Source organism: Lontra canadensis, unplaced genomic scaffold (genome assembly GCF_010015895.1).
Source record: "Lontra canadensis isolate GAN:19392208 unplaced genomic scaffold, GSC_riverotter_1.0 scaffold4, whole genome shotgun sequence".
Classification (NCBI taxonomy): domain Eukaryota; kingdom Metazoa; phylum Chordata; class Mammalia; order Carnivora; family Mustelidae; genus Lontra; species Lontra canadensis.
Window position 1 is genome coordinate 33,119,085 of NW_022630998.1, and position 17,995 is coordinate 33,137,079.

General features: G+C 35.5%; 1 protein-coding gene and 1 pseudogene across 4 annotated transcripts in view; one reads left to right on the forward strand and one right to left on the reverse strand.

Annotated features, from left to right (window-relative positions):
• Nucleotides 1-16,194, reverse strand: part of TENT2 (terminal nucleotidyltransferase 2) — a 68,301-nt gene extending 52,107 nt beyond the window's left edge. The window contains exons 1-5 of one of the 4 annotated variants that reach the window (XM_032847767.1): nucleotides 15,848-16,193; nucleotides 15,544-15,613; nucleotides 8,650-8,820; nucleotides 8,355-8,444; nucleotides 5,536-5,773 (exon numbers count right to left, since the gene is read on the reverse strand). In XM_032847767.1, the coding sequence (XP_032703658.1) occupies nucleotides 5,536-5,773; nucleotides 8,355-8,444; nucleotides 8,650-8,783 (462 nt within the window). In that variant the 5' untranslated portion in view covers nucleotides 8,784-8,820; nucleotides 15,544-15,613; nucleotides 15,848-16,193. The other 3 variants (XM_032847774.1, XM_032847779.1, XM_032847788.1) reach the window with 3 other exon arrangements.
• On the forward strand, nucleotides 10,712-11,183 carry LOC116861245 (annotated as a pseudogene).
• Nucleotides 16,195-17,995: the final 1,801 nt, after the last annotated feature.

The window sequence follows — 17,995 nt, forward strand, 5'->3', positions numbered from 1 at the left end:
TTCTCTTACCTAAAGCCAATTACTCTACCTATAAGCAGGATCCATGCCACTTCTACCTTCTGAGGAATCTTACTATGACTGTTCTTTTGTTTGCAGAGTGGTTAATCTCTTCTCTCTCCACTAAATCTTTCCCATAAACATTTATATGTGGTTGAAATTTCTTCAAACTTAAAAAAATCTTTGTTCTAATTTCAAATCTTTAGCTCCTACACTTTACAGCAAAACCTCCCAAAAACAGTTGTATATATGCTTTTAATTTCCACTTCTGCTTTCCCATTCTTTCCACAAACTGTTTTAGTCTTGAATCCAGGCTCTTTTTCCTCCCTGAACAATGATATCCACCCTCCTGGCTTCAATTACCATCTATATGCCAATGATGACCAAACGTACATTGCTGGTCAGTATCTTTGCTGTGAATTCCAGATCTATAATATAAAACTTTCATCTCTAATATCTAATTTGATGTTTCAAATGCACGATAAAGACATGTCCAGACTTCATGAGACCCCTGCTTATCCTCCAATTCCTATTAAACACAAACACACATAAATATTGTTGCTCCTCCATTTTGTCCCACCACAGTGAATGATCCTACCATGAATCCACGTAGAAGCCTAAAACTTAGAAGTAATCCTCAGTACCCTCTTCTCTATCTAATCTAGTTATTATTCTCAACCAGAGGCAATTCTGCAGTTTACCACTGCTCTTAGGCTGAACACCAAAATAACATACTAGCCTTTGGCCCTCTCCCTACATCCCCTACCACACTTCAGCCACTTTCCCCTAATCAACCAAACTCCAGCCACCTTGGCCTTCTTTCAGTTCCTTGCTTACTCCATGTTCCCCTCTATAGTAGGAACCTCGAAGATACTGTTCCTTCTCTCTGAAGCATTCTCTCCAACCCCATCACACTTTCACTAATTAACCCCTACTCATCCTTCAGATCTCAGCTAAAACATTACCAGCCAAAACAGCCAACACAAAAAATCCCTGACCTCAAAAACATTCTCTCAGCATTGCAATTTTCCTTCACTGCACTTACAAATATACTTGAATGACTATTCTCTCACTACAGTGTATGTATATGGTAAAGAGACTGTGATCATGTATATTTAGCACAATACTGTGATATAACATTGTAGCATATAGATAACAGCAGTCACAAGTATTCGCTGAATAATAAATAAAAACAGAATCTCTACTCCCAAGTGTTTCAATTATTACTTTTATTACAGGTGACTTCAGGATTCCTATCTCTGTCCCCGCTTTGCTTCTGAAATATATACTGCCAATTCAACTACAACATATTTTTCTACAATACCAATTAGCTTACAGACAATTGGTAAGTAGGTGAACGGTATCAATTCAACATGTTTGTTAAGTTAATTTGTACATGGAGCTGAAATTATACATCATAACCATAAGGAAAAAAAAAAGAATTCCTTAGTTTGGCTGCTGCACAGGTAGGAGTCCTTATAGATCTAACACAACTAAAAATAAGTTCCTACCTATTTGGGTTCCCACTAAATTGACAGTTCCCACTCAATAAAAGCATCCTGTCAGTCTCAAACAGCTCTCTGCTGATGTATTTCCTTCTGTGTCTACTAACAGCAGCCTCACTGACTCAGAGCTCCACCTTTAACTGCCTTGTCTCAATGCCCATCACAAGGCAGTATCTCAACTCTGTTTCACACATTTTTAATATACCCTGCAGCAGCATCCAGCCATACTAAGCCGCCTACCCGGTCTGACCAAATTATTTCCCAAGGTAACAATTATTACTCTTGATAGTGTTCTGGTTACAAAATTGTTTAGGTTTTGAGTAGCCTACTCCAGCTCTATTTTCCATAGCCCTATTTTCTTAGTGTGCAATATGCAGAATACAAGCTTCCTCAAGAGCACAAAAATTACAAAGCTTACCCCAGTTCCAAATAGTTCTTGACTAGTCCCTCAATTAATTTATATACCCCAAATCCGTATTCCTTATCTCTGTTAGTAGTCCAAAATCAAATCATTGGAGTTACAAATGCCCCTCTCTCTTCCCTATATTCAATGATTCCACACATTCTACCAATTGTCCTTACTCATGGTCTCTCACATCTTTCTCACAACCCTATGCCATAACTGGAAGCTTCAGCACATCTCATCTGAATGAATTTAACAGGCTTCAAGGTAATAATCATCAATCTTGCAGGGCCTCCTTATTCCAAGCTCAACTCCACTATACCACAAGAACAACCTTCTCCAAAATGCCAATCTGATTGTGCTATTCCTCTACTCAAAAAACTTCTATGGCATTCTACTGTGCATTCAAGGCCCAAAATCACTACCCCATTTTCATCTCACACTGAAGCTCCCATTCACTTCACGCTGTAGCAGAGGTAAACAGAGGTAAATACAAATCATTGAGCACACTGCTGGCAAAAAAAGATACTTATTAATATTAGCTATTACCATCACAGATTACCTGGTGTTACAGTCAGTTCTAAGAATGTCATCTCCCTAACCCTGATTTTAAGCACCTTAGATTCCTTCTCTTTGTATTATCAGAGACAAGGGTCAAATCTCGGTTGTGTCACTTACTAGCTGTAACCTTGAGCAAGTTATTTAGCTTTCTGAGCCTCAGTAAAATTAGGGTAATATCCATGTCATAGGGTTGTTGAAAAGACTAAATGACATAACATATGTAGAATGCCTAGAAGAGAAAAGACATCGATAAATGTTAGTTTTCTTTACAAGTGTTCGCTTAAAGAATGAACACAGAACCAATTGCTTGCCTTCTTTTTCCTACAACTAAGCAAGTAGAGAGTAGCACTCAAAGAAATTGGCTTAACAACATAATGTATCTTTACCTTTCTGAAATAAATGCTTACTCCAAAAACATAAGATTTAAGAGAATTTTTTCCTATGCTATCAAGCGAAGAAAAAGTTAATTGATATGGAACTATACTTCACTAGATGATATATACTGACTAATGTAAGTTATGTTATTAAATTTACTACAACATATATTTAGTCTATATGCAGAACTAGCATAGTTCTAATAGTTAACTATTAAACATATAAATACATGCAAAAATACAGAAAGCTTCGATACTTATAAATTCCATAAAAAATGAGCCTGCATACATACATTAAAAAGTAAAAAATTCTTATACATTCACTCAAAGAATTGGTCTGATTTGATTTACAGCACAGGCTTTCATATTACAGCATTACAAGAGTTTCTTTAAAATGAAAAAGCAAAGAAAGGAGAAAGAATGGGGGGTTGGGGGTAGGGGGAGAAATAGTACCAAAACTTCTCAAGTAGTCTTTTCCATTTTATTTTGCCTCTTCCTCCCTCCTCCTGGTTTTGCCTAACTGCTTTCCTACTTTATAATAACAAGAGAATGACAGAACCTTTTTATTAAGTAGTGCTGGGACAAATGGACTAAGCAAAAGAATGAAGCTGGATCCCTACTTCATATCATAAAAAAATTAAGTCCAAATGGACCAAAGACCTAAATCTAAGAGCTAAACTATAAAACTCTTAGAATAACACACAGACATTAATCTTTGTGACACTGGATCAGGCAATGGTTTCTTATACACAACACCAAATGCTCAGCAACCAAAAAAAAACAGATAAATTGGACTTCATTAAAATGAAAAGCTTTTGTGTTTTGAAGGACACCAACAAGAAAGGAAAAAGACAAACAACAGAATGGGATAATATATCTGCAAATCATATACCTGATAAAGGTCTAATACTGAGAATATATAAAGGACTCGTTACAACTCAACAATAAAATATAAAAAACCCAATTAAAAACGGGCAAAAGATCTGAATAGACAGTTACTCAAAGAAGATATACAAATGGCCAATATGCAAATGAAAAGATGACCAACATCATTAGTCATTAGCAAAATGGAAATCAAAATCCCAATGAGATACCATTTCATACCCACCAGGATAGCTATAATCAAAAAGACCACAATGAATGCCGGCAAGGACGCAGAGAAACTAGAACACTTATGCACTGTTAGTAAGAAAGTAAAATGGTGTAGCCACTTTAGAAAACACTTTGGCAGTTCCTCAAAAAGTTATACATAGAGTTACCACATAACCCAAATTCACTTCTAGGTGTATACCCAAGGGAAATGAAAGTATGTCCAAACAAAAACTTGTACACAGATTTTCATAGTGGCATTATTCAGAATAGTCAAAGAGTAGAAACAGCCCCAAAGTTGATCAGCTGATGAATGCATAAACAAAATAGGCTATATCAATACAATGGAATATTATTTAACTATAAAAAGAAACAAAGAACTGACACATGCCACATGCAGAACCCTGAAAATATGCTAAGTGAAAAAAGCAAGACAACATAATGTATGATTCCATTTACATGAAATGTCCAGAATAAGTAAATCCAGAGATAAAAAAATCAATTGGTGGTTGCCAAAGGCAGGCCGGTAGGGTGAAAAGGTAAGGGATGGGGAAGGGACTGCTACTAGGTACAAGTCTTCTTCTGGGGATGATGAAAACATACTAGAATTAGATAGTGGTGATGGTTGTAGAAATTTGCGAATATACTAAAAAATCACTGAATCATACACCTAAAAAGAGCAAATTTCATGACAGTTCTCTCAAAGAAAAAAAGAATGATAAAGGAACAAAAAGCAGCACAAATGAAGAATGAAGCAAGCATTCCTTTTTGACCCAACATTTTTTGCACACTTACTATATTCCAGACCTATGCTGGTTGCTAGGAACCCAAAGATGAGTAAAACAAAGTCACTACACTTTTCAGGATCATTCTCCTCAGCCTACAAATGTCGTATTTCTTAAAAATGGAGCAGCTTTGAAAATGCAAAAATAGCAAATATAAGCCATAGACAAGCCAAGAGAATGTAGATATTTATGTTATAAACTCTTACAAATTACCTAGATTTTTTTTTTTGGTTGGGGGGCTGGATTTGCTTCTAACATTAGTGTTTAAATAACACATGGTTCCCCAGTGCTGATAATGTCATTTTTAAAATAATTATTAAACAGCTTCATTTCATTTATTTGAAATACTCTTCATAAAATAATATTTCAGATAAATCTTTCTTTGTCGTATCACTCTGAATGTATTCATTTCTCAGTGACTCCTGAACTCTTATTTTTGACATTCAAAAACCTCATAACACAAATATCCCAAAAGAAAATGCTTTTTGACACTTTATTACAATAACCATATGAAAATGTATTTCTCTATAATAAAAATAAGTAAAAACAGAGTACTCTAAACTAAGAAACTGAATGTTCTGAGCCCTAATCCAGACTTTTATGAATCAGAAAAAATCTGATTTCCTGACATGAAAGCTGCACTTCCATAAAAGAACAGCTAACAAAAAGTTTAAAAAATCAAATTTAGACAGAAAACTGTGTTAAATAAACAAAGCAAAAAAGGCATATTCAACTTAACCCAAAACATTAGGTATTTCTGGTGTTTTTAATACATTATAAACTTCCCAAAGGTAAAAAACTAAAATTTACATTATTATTACCTTATCTTTGGCCTCGGGCAGTGTGATTTCTCTAGGTTCTAAAAATGGTATTTCTCGAAAAGGTGGAACACATCTGACTATATCTGGTACATAGTGTGTATGAAACAATGGCGGCATTGAGTATCTTCTTTCACCTGATAAAGGCACTATGTGGTTAACTATAGTTGGCTCTTGGTGGGGTGAATGGAAACGTTGCCGTTTACCGTCAAGAGGAAGGTTTTTTTCATCGCTTAATCTCCTGAAAACAAGCAATATACCTTAGTGATTAAAGCTATAACTGTCTAATAACAAAGAGAAAACAATTAAAAATATATAAATAAAAAACACCATTAACAACTCTTTTCAGCAAGGCCACATTATTAGTTCTCTATGAATCTTTAAATATTTATTGTAAGCACAAAAGATCCCTTAAAAAAATACCTTAGGAAAAATGAATAGTAACAATGCATATAAAAAAATTAATCTCCTACATTTGAACTACCCTATTGTTTACCTCACCAATGAAAACTTTGTAGGAAAACTTCTATTCACAGATCACTAACAATAAAAACCCAAATTCTAACATAGGGAGAGTAAGATTAAGTGAACTGAGTGCTCTATATTTTAAAATGCTCTTTAAGGGGCACCTGGCTGTCAGTCAGTAAAGTGTGAAACTCTTGATCTCTAGGTTGTGAGTTCAAGCCCCATAATGGGTGTAGAGATTACTTAAAAATAAAATCTTAAAAATTATTACATATATATGTGTGTATATATATATATATATATATATAAATTTAAAAGGTCTTTAAGTCCACCTATGTTCTGGCTCATCAGTTGGAAAGACCATATTAAAAAGTTATAAAGACAATGAACAACTAAAGAAATATGAAAACTAACTGTATTTCAGATAACAGTAAAGTCTTAATGTTAAATTTCTTGGGCATGACAAACGCATTTTGGTTATATAGGAGAATATCCTTGTTCTTAGGAGGAACACACTGATGTGCTTTGGGGTAGAATGAAGTGATGTCTACAGCTTTTTCATATGGTTCAGAAAAAAAGGAGTACAGAGAAAAAGAGGCAATAAATAAATAAATAAATAAATGTAGCACAACTTTAATGAATCTAGGAAAATAGCATACAGGTTTATTGTACTATTCTTCAAATTTTTCTGAAGGCATAAAATTTTCAAAATCAAAAAGCAAAAGGAAATAAAAAATAATTATTTGTTTAAAAAAATACTTCATTGATACATGAAGTTGTTCATACAGGTAACACTTTAGGCTATGGGAAATGGTCTAGGTTCCCTTAAGCTCTAAAATTCCATGGGTCATAGCCACTCGAAGGTTTTTATTATAACACTCCTTTAGGATTACACCAATTCCTCACTCCTTCCTTGATCCACGAAATAAGTGGAACTCCTACTCAGGTAAAAATATACAGTGCTAACAACATAAGGGTATATTTAAGATCTTTTAAAATAAAAGTGATTTAGCTTTATACGCTGAATAGCTTCTATTGAGAATGCCAATTTTAGTTTTTAAAATATGTGTAACTATGAGCCAATGGAATTAACTTTCACTTGTGATTCACAAGTTAGCTATCAGACAACTTCAAAAATATTAAAATCTGAATAAAGTCAATACTTTTAGGATCATTATATAGCTTTCCACAACAACTGTGAAGTACAACTCACAGTGCTTCCAAGCAGAGGATCTAGAGCCAGACCACCTGGGTTCAAATCCCAGTATGCTTCCACCTGAATAACTAGTTGCTTAGCCTCTGTATGCTTCATCTTTCTCAAAAGAAGAGAAGTAACATACCTCATAGAGTGTTGTGAAACTTAATCAAATTATTTGTAAAGTCCTAAGAACAATGCCAATTTAGTGACCTATTATTTCTTAGCTAGTGTTATTTTAAATTGGACATAAAGTTATGGAATAACTACACAGGCTTTAAACAGTAGTATCTTGCCAGTACTGCCAAATTTTATTTTAATAATCATCTCTAAAGTTCTATTACAATTACTTTGTGATACATCCATTTCTTTTAACTGGTTAAGATTAAGTGACTCTGATTTCTCTATAGAAAGCTTTAAGTCATGTAGAAATTTTTACTAAAATAATAGTTATTATGGAACTTTACCTGTGTAAGATTATGATAAATCAATCGTAAACTTTACTGTAAAGAAGGTATTATGGGCTGAACTGTGTACCCTCAAAATTCTTACAGTTAAGCCCTAATTCCCAGTACCTCAAAATGTAGTTTTGGACATTTGGCCTTTAAAAAAGTTACAGTGGTGTCATTAAAGTGGGCCTTAATCCAGTATGACTCGTGTCCTCAGACGAAGAGCAAATTAGGACACACAAAACACAGAGGAATGACCATGTAGGACACAGAGAAAGCAGCCATCTACAAACCAAGGAGGGAGGCCTCAACAGACACCAAACCTGCCCGGACCTTGATCTTTCAGACCTCTGGCCTCCAGAATTGTGAGAAAATAAACTTCTGTTGCTGTTGTGCTTTGTTATGGTAGCCCCAGCAAACTAATACAGAAAACTGCCTAATTTAGTTAATATTTCAATTCATAGTAGTATTCTGAAGAAATATAGCTTCATTCCATCTAAAATTTGCAGTGTTGGGAATAAATCAACAAAAACATCCCTAAAATTTTTTAAATATATAGTAGAAGTTTAAAAATTCTCTGATAGGACTGATCACACAGGTTCCAGAAAATAAAATTTAGGGCATAGTACCCATCCAATCTTAATATAAGAAACACTGATCTACAGTTCTGAGAAATCCCAACTCTTCTTCTAAAATAATTAAGAAGTACTTACTTCCTTCCTCGAAATAACGGAGATGTTGAGGTCTGTATTGGACTGACATTTCCATACGTCAACTGCTGTAAAGACACAGCTCTTGACAAGCTACCAAAAACATATAAAAAACAGTAGTAATAAACACTTTTACCTTAAAAACAAAAAACCAATTTCATAAAAACTAAATATTTCACTGATCAAAAGAAAGTAAGACAATGACATTTTAACTTCAAACGTTTCATAAAAAAAGGGTTTCTGTCGAGTAGAAAACAAAATTTATAAATGATACGGACCAAAATATCACTGTACTTACTCTGTATTCTGAAAGTTAAACTGTGCATCTATAAGCTGCTGGTGTGAATAAAGAGTTGGCGAGAGGGCAAAGAAGTTATGTTGTTGATGGTTTGGGGTGAAAGGCGGGCGACCCAAAATTGAGTTTGGGAACATGCTCTTGTTCACTAAAAGTGAACATGTATTCTTCTACCTAGAATAGTTTTAAAAGACAAATTATTATATCTTAAATATACTGAACTCTTTATTAACTAACATCTACTATTTAAAAGCAATTAGTTACCAAGTTATGAATTTCATTTGCAAAGTTATTTCAAAAGTTTAAACATCAATATGTCCCACTAAACATAACAAAAAACTTGGTAATAATGAATTTTATTTTTTTTTACTTTTTTTTTGCTAATGAATTTTAAATCTAGATTAAGATAATTATTATTCAAATGATAGTAAAATATATGCAAGTTTCTAATTTCTTCAAAATTTGCCCTAATATCAACAGATCTTTCAGAAATAAAGTTATCACCACCTACTCTGATAATTAAAAAAACACCCAATACAGACATTTAATGAAGCCATACAATTCTTGTGTTTATTTATACCCAATCTAATTTATTCAAAGGTATAAGCCATAATAAGATAAGCCGATTCCTAAGATACAGATCTTACAGATCTTCTTAGAGATCTCCTCAAAAAAGGGAAGGAATCTGTACTGCCTAATAACTCTAAAATTCCAAGATTCCCTTCAAAGTCTAAATAACTTATATAAAGGACATCTAGTAAAAGAAAGCTTGTTCCACAGCAATGGGAAAAATTTATATATAATAGTCCCCCCTTATCCATGATTTCATTTTCTGTGATTTCAGTTATCTGCGGTCAACTGCAGCCCAGAAGCAAATGATCCCCCTTTGACATAACCTCAGGTCAATAGCAGCCTAACGCTATGTCACAATACACACATCATTCACCTCACTTCATCTCATCACATAGGCATTTATCAACTATAGCATCATCACAAGAAGGGTGAATACAGTATAAGATATTCTGAGAGACAACATTCATAAAACTTCTATCACAGTAGATTATTATAATTGTTCCATTTTCTTATTAGTTGTTGTTGTGCTGAGTTTATAAATTAAACTTTATTATACGTATGTGTGTAGAGGATAAAACCATAGTATATATAGGGGTCAGCAGTACCCAGTTTTAGGCATCCCCTGGGGGTTTTGGACTATCTCCACTGTGGATGGGGAGGAGGGGGCCTACTGTACAAAGCAATCAGAATCATTCAGTGACCAGGTAAGAGACTAGATATTTATACTTTGCAATGACTCATCCCAAAAGGCTGGAAACTTACAAAGAATAGGTTCAGGTAACAAACTGAAAGCAAATATTAAGAAAAATCAACAAAGTGAAAATAGGATTCCCAGCCCACTTCCCAACAGAGGCAATAAGAAAACTCATCTATGGAGTAACTGAGAAAGAAACTATATAATATGGTAACCAGAGAGCCTATAAAATAGTAACAGTTTTCCAAGGAAAAGTTAAGCCTGCTGGGAAGCTACAGTGAAGCCTACTAATGAACTGTCTACCCATATACAAAGAGCTTGCAATCAGATTTTCAGTACCTCTCACTTTAAAAATAAACATCCACAGATCACCATTAGAAAAAAAAAAGATCAAGGAATAAACAAAAACAATGCCAAGAACAAGTTAAAACTAAATAATTAATTAATTAATTAATTAATTAAAAAACACTCCATACATAAAACAAGAATATGCTGTTTTTAGGACACCCGGGTGGCTCAGTCAGTTGAGTAACCAACTCTTGATTTCAGTTCAGGTTGTGAGATCAAGCCCTGCATCCGCCTCCTGTCCTTAGCACAGTCTGCTTCCCTCCCTCTCTGCCCAGGGGGAACCTGGCAGGGGAGCAGGGGATCCCCTGCTCACACATTCTCTCTCTCTCTCTCTCTCCAATAAGTAAATAAATCTTTAAAAAAAGAAGAAGAAGAAGAAGAATCATCTCAGCTGGTCCACCCAAGAATCCCAGCACCAACCCTATTCCCCACACACGGTCCCATTCCCACTCCAACAAGATGAAAGAAGCTATCACGAACCAGAAGAAACTCATCAAACTGCAAGTACTAGTGGGCATTAGTGGGAAAGGAATTGCTCACAGAAAGAAAGAAGAAGGTAGTTCATAGAACAGCTACAGCTTAAAAAGTTAGGGATAAACAATATCTCTGGTATAGAAGAAGTGAGTATGTTCACAAACCAAGGAACAGTGATCCGCTTTAACAACCCCAAGTTCAGGAATCGCTAGCACCAAACACTTTCCATTAAAGGCCACGCTGAGACAAAGCAGCTGACAGAAATCCTACCCAGGGTCTTAAACCAACTCAGTGCAGACAGTCTGACTGTTCAAGGAGACTGGCTGAAGCTCAGCCCAAACAATCTGTGGATGGAAAAGCTCCACTTGCTACTGAAGAGGAGGAGGATGATGAAGTTCCAGATCTTACAGAGAACGCAGAAGAAGCTTCCAAGAATGAAGCAAACTGAAGTGAGTCAACTTCTGAAGAAGATAAAACTTGAAAAAGTTACTGGGAGCTGCTATTTTAAAGTATGACTGCTTTTTAAAATTCTGTTCATGGATCTAACAAAATCTAGATCTCTAATATTTTTGTGCCCAAACCCCTTGGATACTGCACCTCTTTTCAGTTTTTGCTTACACACAATTCATTCATTGCAGCTAATGAAGCTGAAAAAGCCTGGGAAGAAAGTTGGAAACAAGGTTAATAAAGTCCTTTGCCTAAGGGGAAACAAAAAAAAAAAAAAAGACTATACTGTTTAAAAATCAAAAAAGTCTCTTAGAAATCACAAAATTGAAAGCAGAACTATTGAGTAAAAAGTTAAAAGATAACACTGAGGAAATCTCTTAGAACAAAAAGGAAAAACAGATGAGGGTAGAAAGGAGGCAGGACAGTAAGAGGAAAAATACAAGAGAATCAAATTATATGGTCAAACATCAAACATAACAAAAGTTCCTGTAGAAGACAGAAAACACAGAGAAGGAAATTATCAAATAAATAAAACAAGAAAATGTCCAGGACTGAAGAAAACCAATCCTGAGAATTAAAGAACCTAATAAGTACAAAGTACATTAAAAAATAAATATGCATCAAAGTATGGTGAATTTCAGAATATCAGGAAAAAGAAGCTTATGAAATATTAAAAAAGAGGAAAATGTTATAAAAGTTTAAAATGTCTTTAAGCTCCCTAACAGCAACAGAGGAAACAATAAGACAATGAAGTCAGTGCCTTCAAGCCTCTGAAGAAAATGTTCTCAAGAAGTAATTCCATACCCAGCTATAATAACAAGGCAAGGGAGAACAAAAACATGTTCAGACATGCAAGGTATCAAAAAACAAAACAAAACAAAACCTGGGATCTAGGAAAAGGGATATTTGCTCTAGGGCAGAGACAAAGCAAATTCCCTTGGATGATGGTGAAGAGAAGCTATCAGTTTGAATTAGAGCCAAGAAGATAAAGGGTTTCAAGAAGATAGCCAAGAAGAAAAAGCTTAAAACTTTACTGACAGATTATCTGATGTATTTGACCACAGAAAGGAGTTCTGCTAACAGAGAAGAAATAATCATAGAAACAGAAAAGTAGCAAGTTGAAAAGAAATTAATAAACAATAAAAAAGTCCAAAAATCATATAAAAAAATATAATCATGACCTACATGGTTCTCACAATAACACAAACATTAAAAATACTAATTTAGACAAAAACCGTAATAAAATTATTGTATATCATTTATTACATATTAAAGGATTTACATGTATGTTATATAGTTACATGTTCATATACATTATAATTTAATGATAAGAGAGGGTACATAAAGGTGCTAAATCCTCATTTTCAGCAGATGTCAAATTTAAAAACAAGCTATAGAAGTTTTTTAAGCATTTTTTTTTTAGAAGAACAGAGGAAAAGAACACTTAAGTAGCTAAAAGAAATGTAGCTGCCTTTGAGTATTGAGACCAGATGGCTGGAAAAGCTGGAGCAAGAGAAAATAGGAGAGTAAAAGACAAAGAGCCGGAGAGAAACTAATAAATCACTCATACAAATTTTGTTCTTTTTTTTTTTCAATTTTGTGAAATTTAAATACCCAATACTGGCAGATACACAGAAAATGAGAACACAGATAATGAAATTCACCAGTCCAGGCTTCATTGTGAACAAGAGTCTTGGGCCACCATCAGATCTCATCCCAAGTGCCCAACTCCCTAATTTGAACAAGAGACAAGGTGTTACCTCCAGAAAACAAAAATTTATCAACTCTCTTCAACAGGTCTGTACCTCTTACTATAGGAGATTTTTCAAAAACAATCAATCCTAGCATAAGTGCTATATTGTACTCACTGATTTTCACTACTCAGAGGAAATGGAAATTATCTTGAACCAAGAAGGATTCTAGACAATCCTTTATTAATAAAGTACACTCAATCACAGAAAGCAAGATTCAAGACAAGTAACTAAAGACTTGCTCTATCATTTTCCCCAGAATCATGCTCTTTCCTTTTTGGCTTTCTTTATTCTGTTTCCCTGACCCAAACTCCCATAAACATAATTCCTATCCTAAGATTCATGAGAAAATGACATTAAATATAACTTATTATATTTAATTCAAATTCATTATATTTAAAATTCATTATATTTAGTTCAAAATTCAAATAATGAATTTTTCTTGGTATTTCATTTCGTTGGAATACAGATACTATAGATCTGCTCAAACAAGGGAAGGAATTTATATTCAGAAAAGCTAAAATTAAAATGTTCTATTTTCAGATTTATTTAAATCAGTTCATAGTTAAAATCTGACACACTCTGTTTACATCTATGAATTATATGCTTGTGTTTTTCCTCTGGACCCGCATCAAGTCCCATATACATGCATTCAGACTTGAAGACCCCAAATGACATGATAGCCCAGACTTCACCTTATTTCTATCCCATGATATGTTAAGATCCAAATTGGGAATTAAGTCAAAAGGTGTCTCGTGGCCCAGTAGCACTCAACAAAGCTAATGACCAAATTATCTAAGGCTTAAGAGCTTACAATGATTACTTAGCCAAAAGTTTACCTTAGGGCAGATATCCTGTTTAGCCTATCCCAAATTCCCAGATAAGCATCAAAACTTTTACAGTCCCTCCACAACAAAATACCTGTCAGGTTCTCCTCATTTTGAATCTTGGCCCTCAAGTCTAGCTCATAACTAGGCCAGCCCTCACAGCAGGATCATTCCTATGGGAATTAACCAATGGCATTCAATGCCCCATCTGCATGACCATGAGAAAGTAAAACAAAGGTCTATGAATTTCAGTTCCTCTTTCTAATATTTTTTTCTTGTGATTTTGATGAAGAATAATCTAAAATAATCCAAAAATAATCTATCATAAACAATACAAAGGATCATCTTTTAAACAGAATAGACTTTTAGAGTATAAAATCCAGCAAACCTATTACCACTGTAGCATTAAGGAGACCTCCACAAAATTTTAAATCTTTTTCTTTATATTCTGAATGAAAGGCTTCTTCACTAAGTCTACTTGATGATCTACATAAAACACTATTCCACATTAGCTGTGGTAGCAAGTATAAAAAATTCCATGATAAATAAATAAAATCCAGATATTAGAGGTATCCCGTTTTTCTTAGCTTAAAAGTTATCAGTTTCTCAGTATGTGCATGACTATAAAATAGGATAATCTACAAACTTTTGGTGTGTTTTAAAACCATTGCATTGGTTCTTGTCTTAAGGAAAAAATCTTAAAGTTGCTTCTTGACTAAGGTTGACACAATGGGATATTTACACAGGTTTATTTGTAAATAATCATACATGAGAAACAAAGCTGTTTAAGAGTAGTTTACCGAGTAATTCCTACTGATACGGTATTTGCTCCTGTAACCCACGACCTGGAATTTCTGTCCTAAACTTGATCTCTCCTACAATCAATTAGAGAACTTTCTGGGTTATATAATTCCTTCATCAGAATTTCCTAGAAAGCAGAATCTCCCTAGGATAAAAGCCAAAAGCCAGACTGCGGGAAATAAATCAAGTTATCTGTCCACTTTGTCCAAATGCCTTTGATATCCTAAACTCACTTCTTTTCTCCACAGACCAAAAACTCAATTCCTAAATCCTGCTCACCCACTTTCAAAACTACCTGAAGGTTTTGAAAAGGACATTCCTTTTTATTAAGAATTAGATTCCATCCAAGAGTTAAAAAATAATGTTGTCATGTAGTTTGAAATGGACGTTTCCTAAATGATTGATAAATGGCCTGTTTCACATAAAGCCCATATCATGGAGCATTTCCAGATTAGACATAATTGGGGCTAACACCAACAAAATCATATTACCATCACTGGCTAGCTACTATGAGCCTTTTGGCTGTCCACGTTAAAAGTCTGTACTAATAAACCATACAAGGCAATATATACAAAAATAGTATGTTACCGATCAAACACAGATCTAGTGTTCAGTTATGATCTTTCCTCACAAAATCACATACCACGTATTTGTTAACAAGTTTCGATTTAGCTTGAGTTTTACAGTTTCAGTTTCTTTCTTTTTTGCTCACCCTACTGGTATCCGCTATCTAAAGAACTACTGCTGTGTTAAACAAAGAACTAAAAGAGAGAAAACAAGACAGGGTATTTGGATAATCCAGATACTGAGACACAAACACCATGGTGTTCTGGCCTAGACAGATGAAGAGTCAAACCACAGAGGCTTAACGGGAAGAGTACAATCTGATAGACTTCAGAACTGTACACTTTCCTGTAAAATGAAGAACTGAGGCCCATTTAATTAAAGTCTTAAATTTTGAAATATTAATCCAGATATTTACCTTAGTTTTTCACCACCCTTTGAAACACCATGCAGAGGTCCCAAAGCAGTCTTTCTCTTATGGTCCTAGACTGAGAACGGGGCGCGAGGAAGGGAAACGAGTGGAAAAAGTAAGCGGTCCTAAGATTCTTCAAAAAGTGCAACAGCTTGAGGGACGCCCATATGTCCGGGACGTCTAAGAAATAATGCCGGAACTTCCCACGCAAACATAAAAGTGCGGTTTCAGGAAAAGTTCCCCGAGCCCCGCCCCCACCCCCGACCTGGGCCTACGCGGTTGCGTCCTTTTCCGAAACCCACTAACTCACAGGTGTCCTTGGGGAAGTCTAAGCAGGGCCAACCGGCACTGCCAGCCCAGAAGCTCCAAGGCCGGAGCAGCGAGGGTCCGGCGCGCACGGTAGTAGCTTTCGCCCCAGCCAAAAGCAGATAGTGGCCTGCGGAAGGGCTAGGCCTGGCTCCGGATCCGGATTGCAATCTAAACCCCAGGCGCGGCAGCCGGGGAGGAGCGACAGAAGAAAAGACAGGGCTAGCAAGCGTGTGGGAAGTTCGGGGCGATAGCAAGAAGCGGAAGACCAAAAAGTCGCCGAAAAAAAGAGGCGTATAAAGCCCTGTCAGGAACACCCGGAAGACCGCCAAGACCCCGGATGGGAACCGCGAGCAGGGAGCTAGAGGTCACACTTCCGGCAGCCGCCCCCACTTCCAGCGAGCGCTTTGCTTGAGTGCGCAGACGCACGACTGCTGCAGTCCGGGTATGGCAGGAGGCGGACACTTAACGACAGTGAGCGCGAATGGTGAAAGGGAGAGGACAACCCTGAGACCTGGAACTCTAGGAGTTCGGCTGAGGCGCGGTCGCGGAAGGCTCCTTCGGGCCACCTACCGGAGCTGACGCCCAGTAGCTCTTGTTCTGATACGCACGTTTTACTGCTCCTTGTCTCAGCCGGATGAGTCCTCCCCCCCGAGAAGCTTTTCCTGACCCTTTTCCCTCACTCCTCAGCACCAAATCTGTAATAAGCTTTGTTTTTTACCCTTCCAGTGAAGTGAAATTTGCTTGGAGTTGAAAATGCCTTGTCTCTGAAGTCTGGACTCAGTCCTCCGCTTTTAATAATATATAGCATTTCCGAATTCAATAAATATTTAAATCTTGTTCTGGAGTGAGCTTTAACGGTTGTGAAAGTATCTAAGTTGTTGGGATTTGTTAATGTCAATCTTTTAACAGTATTAGTTTCCTTTTAATACCTACAGAAGAATTTCTCATTTCTGAAATTGGTAGTTGGTGTCATCTTTATTTTTTCCTGATCGTTCTGGAGAGAGGCTTATCAACTTTACGGATCTTCAGTCCCCAAGCATTCTTGTTTTCATAGGTTTTCTTTGTTTTTGTTTCCTATTTCATTGATTTCTGCTCTTAGGTTTATTTCCTTTCTTTCTTTTTTTCTTAACTTTTCAATTTTTTTTTTCATTATTTGCTAGTTTTTTAACTTAGAAACCGAGATCACTGATGAGAGATGTTTCTTTTGTAATACGGGCATTTGGTGGGATGTGTCCCTCAGAATATTGCTTTAACTACTTTTCACACATTTCAGTATGTTTTCATTTTTCTTCATTTCAAAATGATTTCCTAGATTTCCCCATAGTTTTGTTTTTTTTTTTTTTTGAACCGTGGGTTATTAGTGTGTTATGTAGTCTACAAAAATTGAATTTTCCAGACATCTTCCTGTCGCTGATTTCCACTTTAATTCCATTATAATCAGATAATATACTTTGCATAATTTGAATCATTTTCAATTTATTGAGACTTATTCTGTGACCCAGAATATGGTCTGTCTTGATAAATATTCATATGCATTTAAGATGAATGTGTATTCTACAGTTGTTGCATGAAATGTTCTACAAACGTCACTCACATCAAGTTTGTTGATATTTTTGTTCAGATCTTCTAAATCCTGGGGGATATTCTGTCTTCTTATCCTATTAAGTATTAAGAGAGGAGTACTGAATTAACTATAATTATGGTTTCTTCTAATTCTGCTTGTTCTATCAGTTTTGCTCCATGTATTTTGAACTCTGCTATTAGTTGCATAAACTTTTTGCATTTATAATTGTTGTTATTTAGATGAATTTGTCCAGGGTGAAATTCACTATGTAAAGTATTTTATCATTATGAAATGATCCATTTTATAAATAATCCAATTCATAAAACCTCTTTTCTCCTGGCAATATTTTTTGCTCTAAAGTGTATTTAGAAAAAAATAAAAAATAAAGTATACTTTGTCTGATGGCAGTATAGCCACTCAGCTTTCTTTTTTGTAATGTTGACAAGATATATATATATATTTTTAAAGATTCTTTGAGAGACAGAGTGCCCTCTCCGGGGCATGGGAGCAGGGCGAGGGCCAGAGGAAGAGGGAGAGAATCCCAAGCCAACTTCACAATGAGGATGGAGCCAAGGGGGGTTGGGA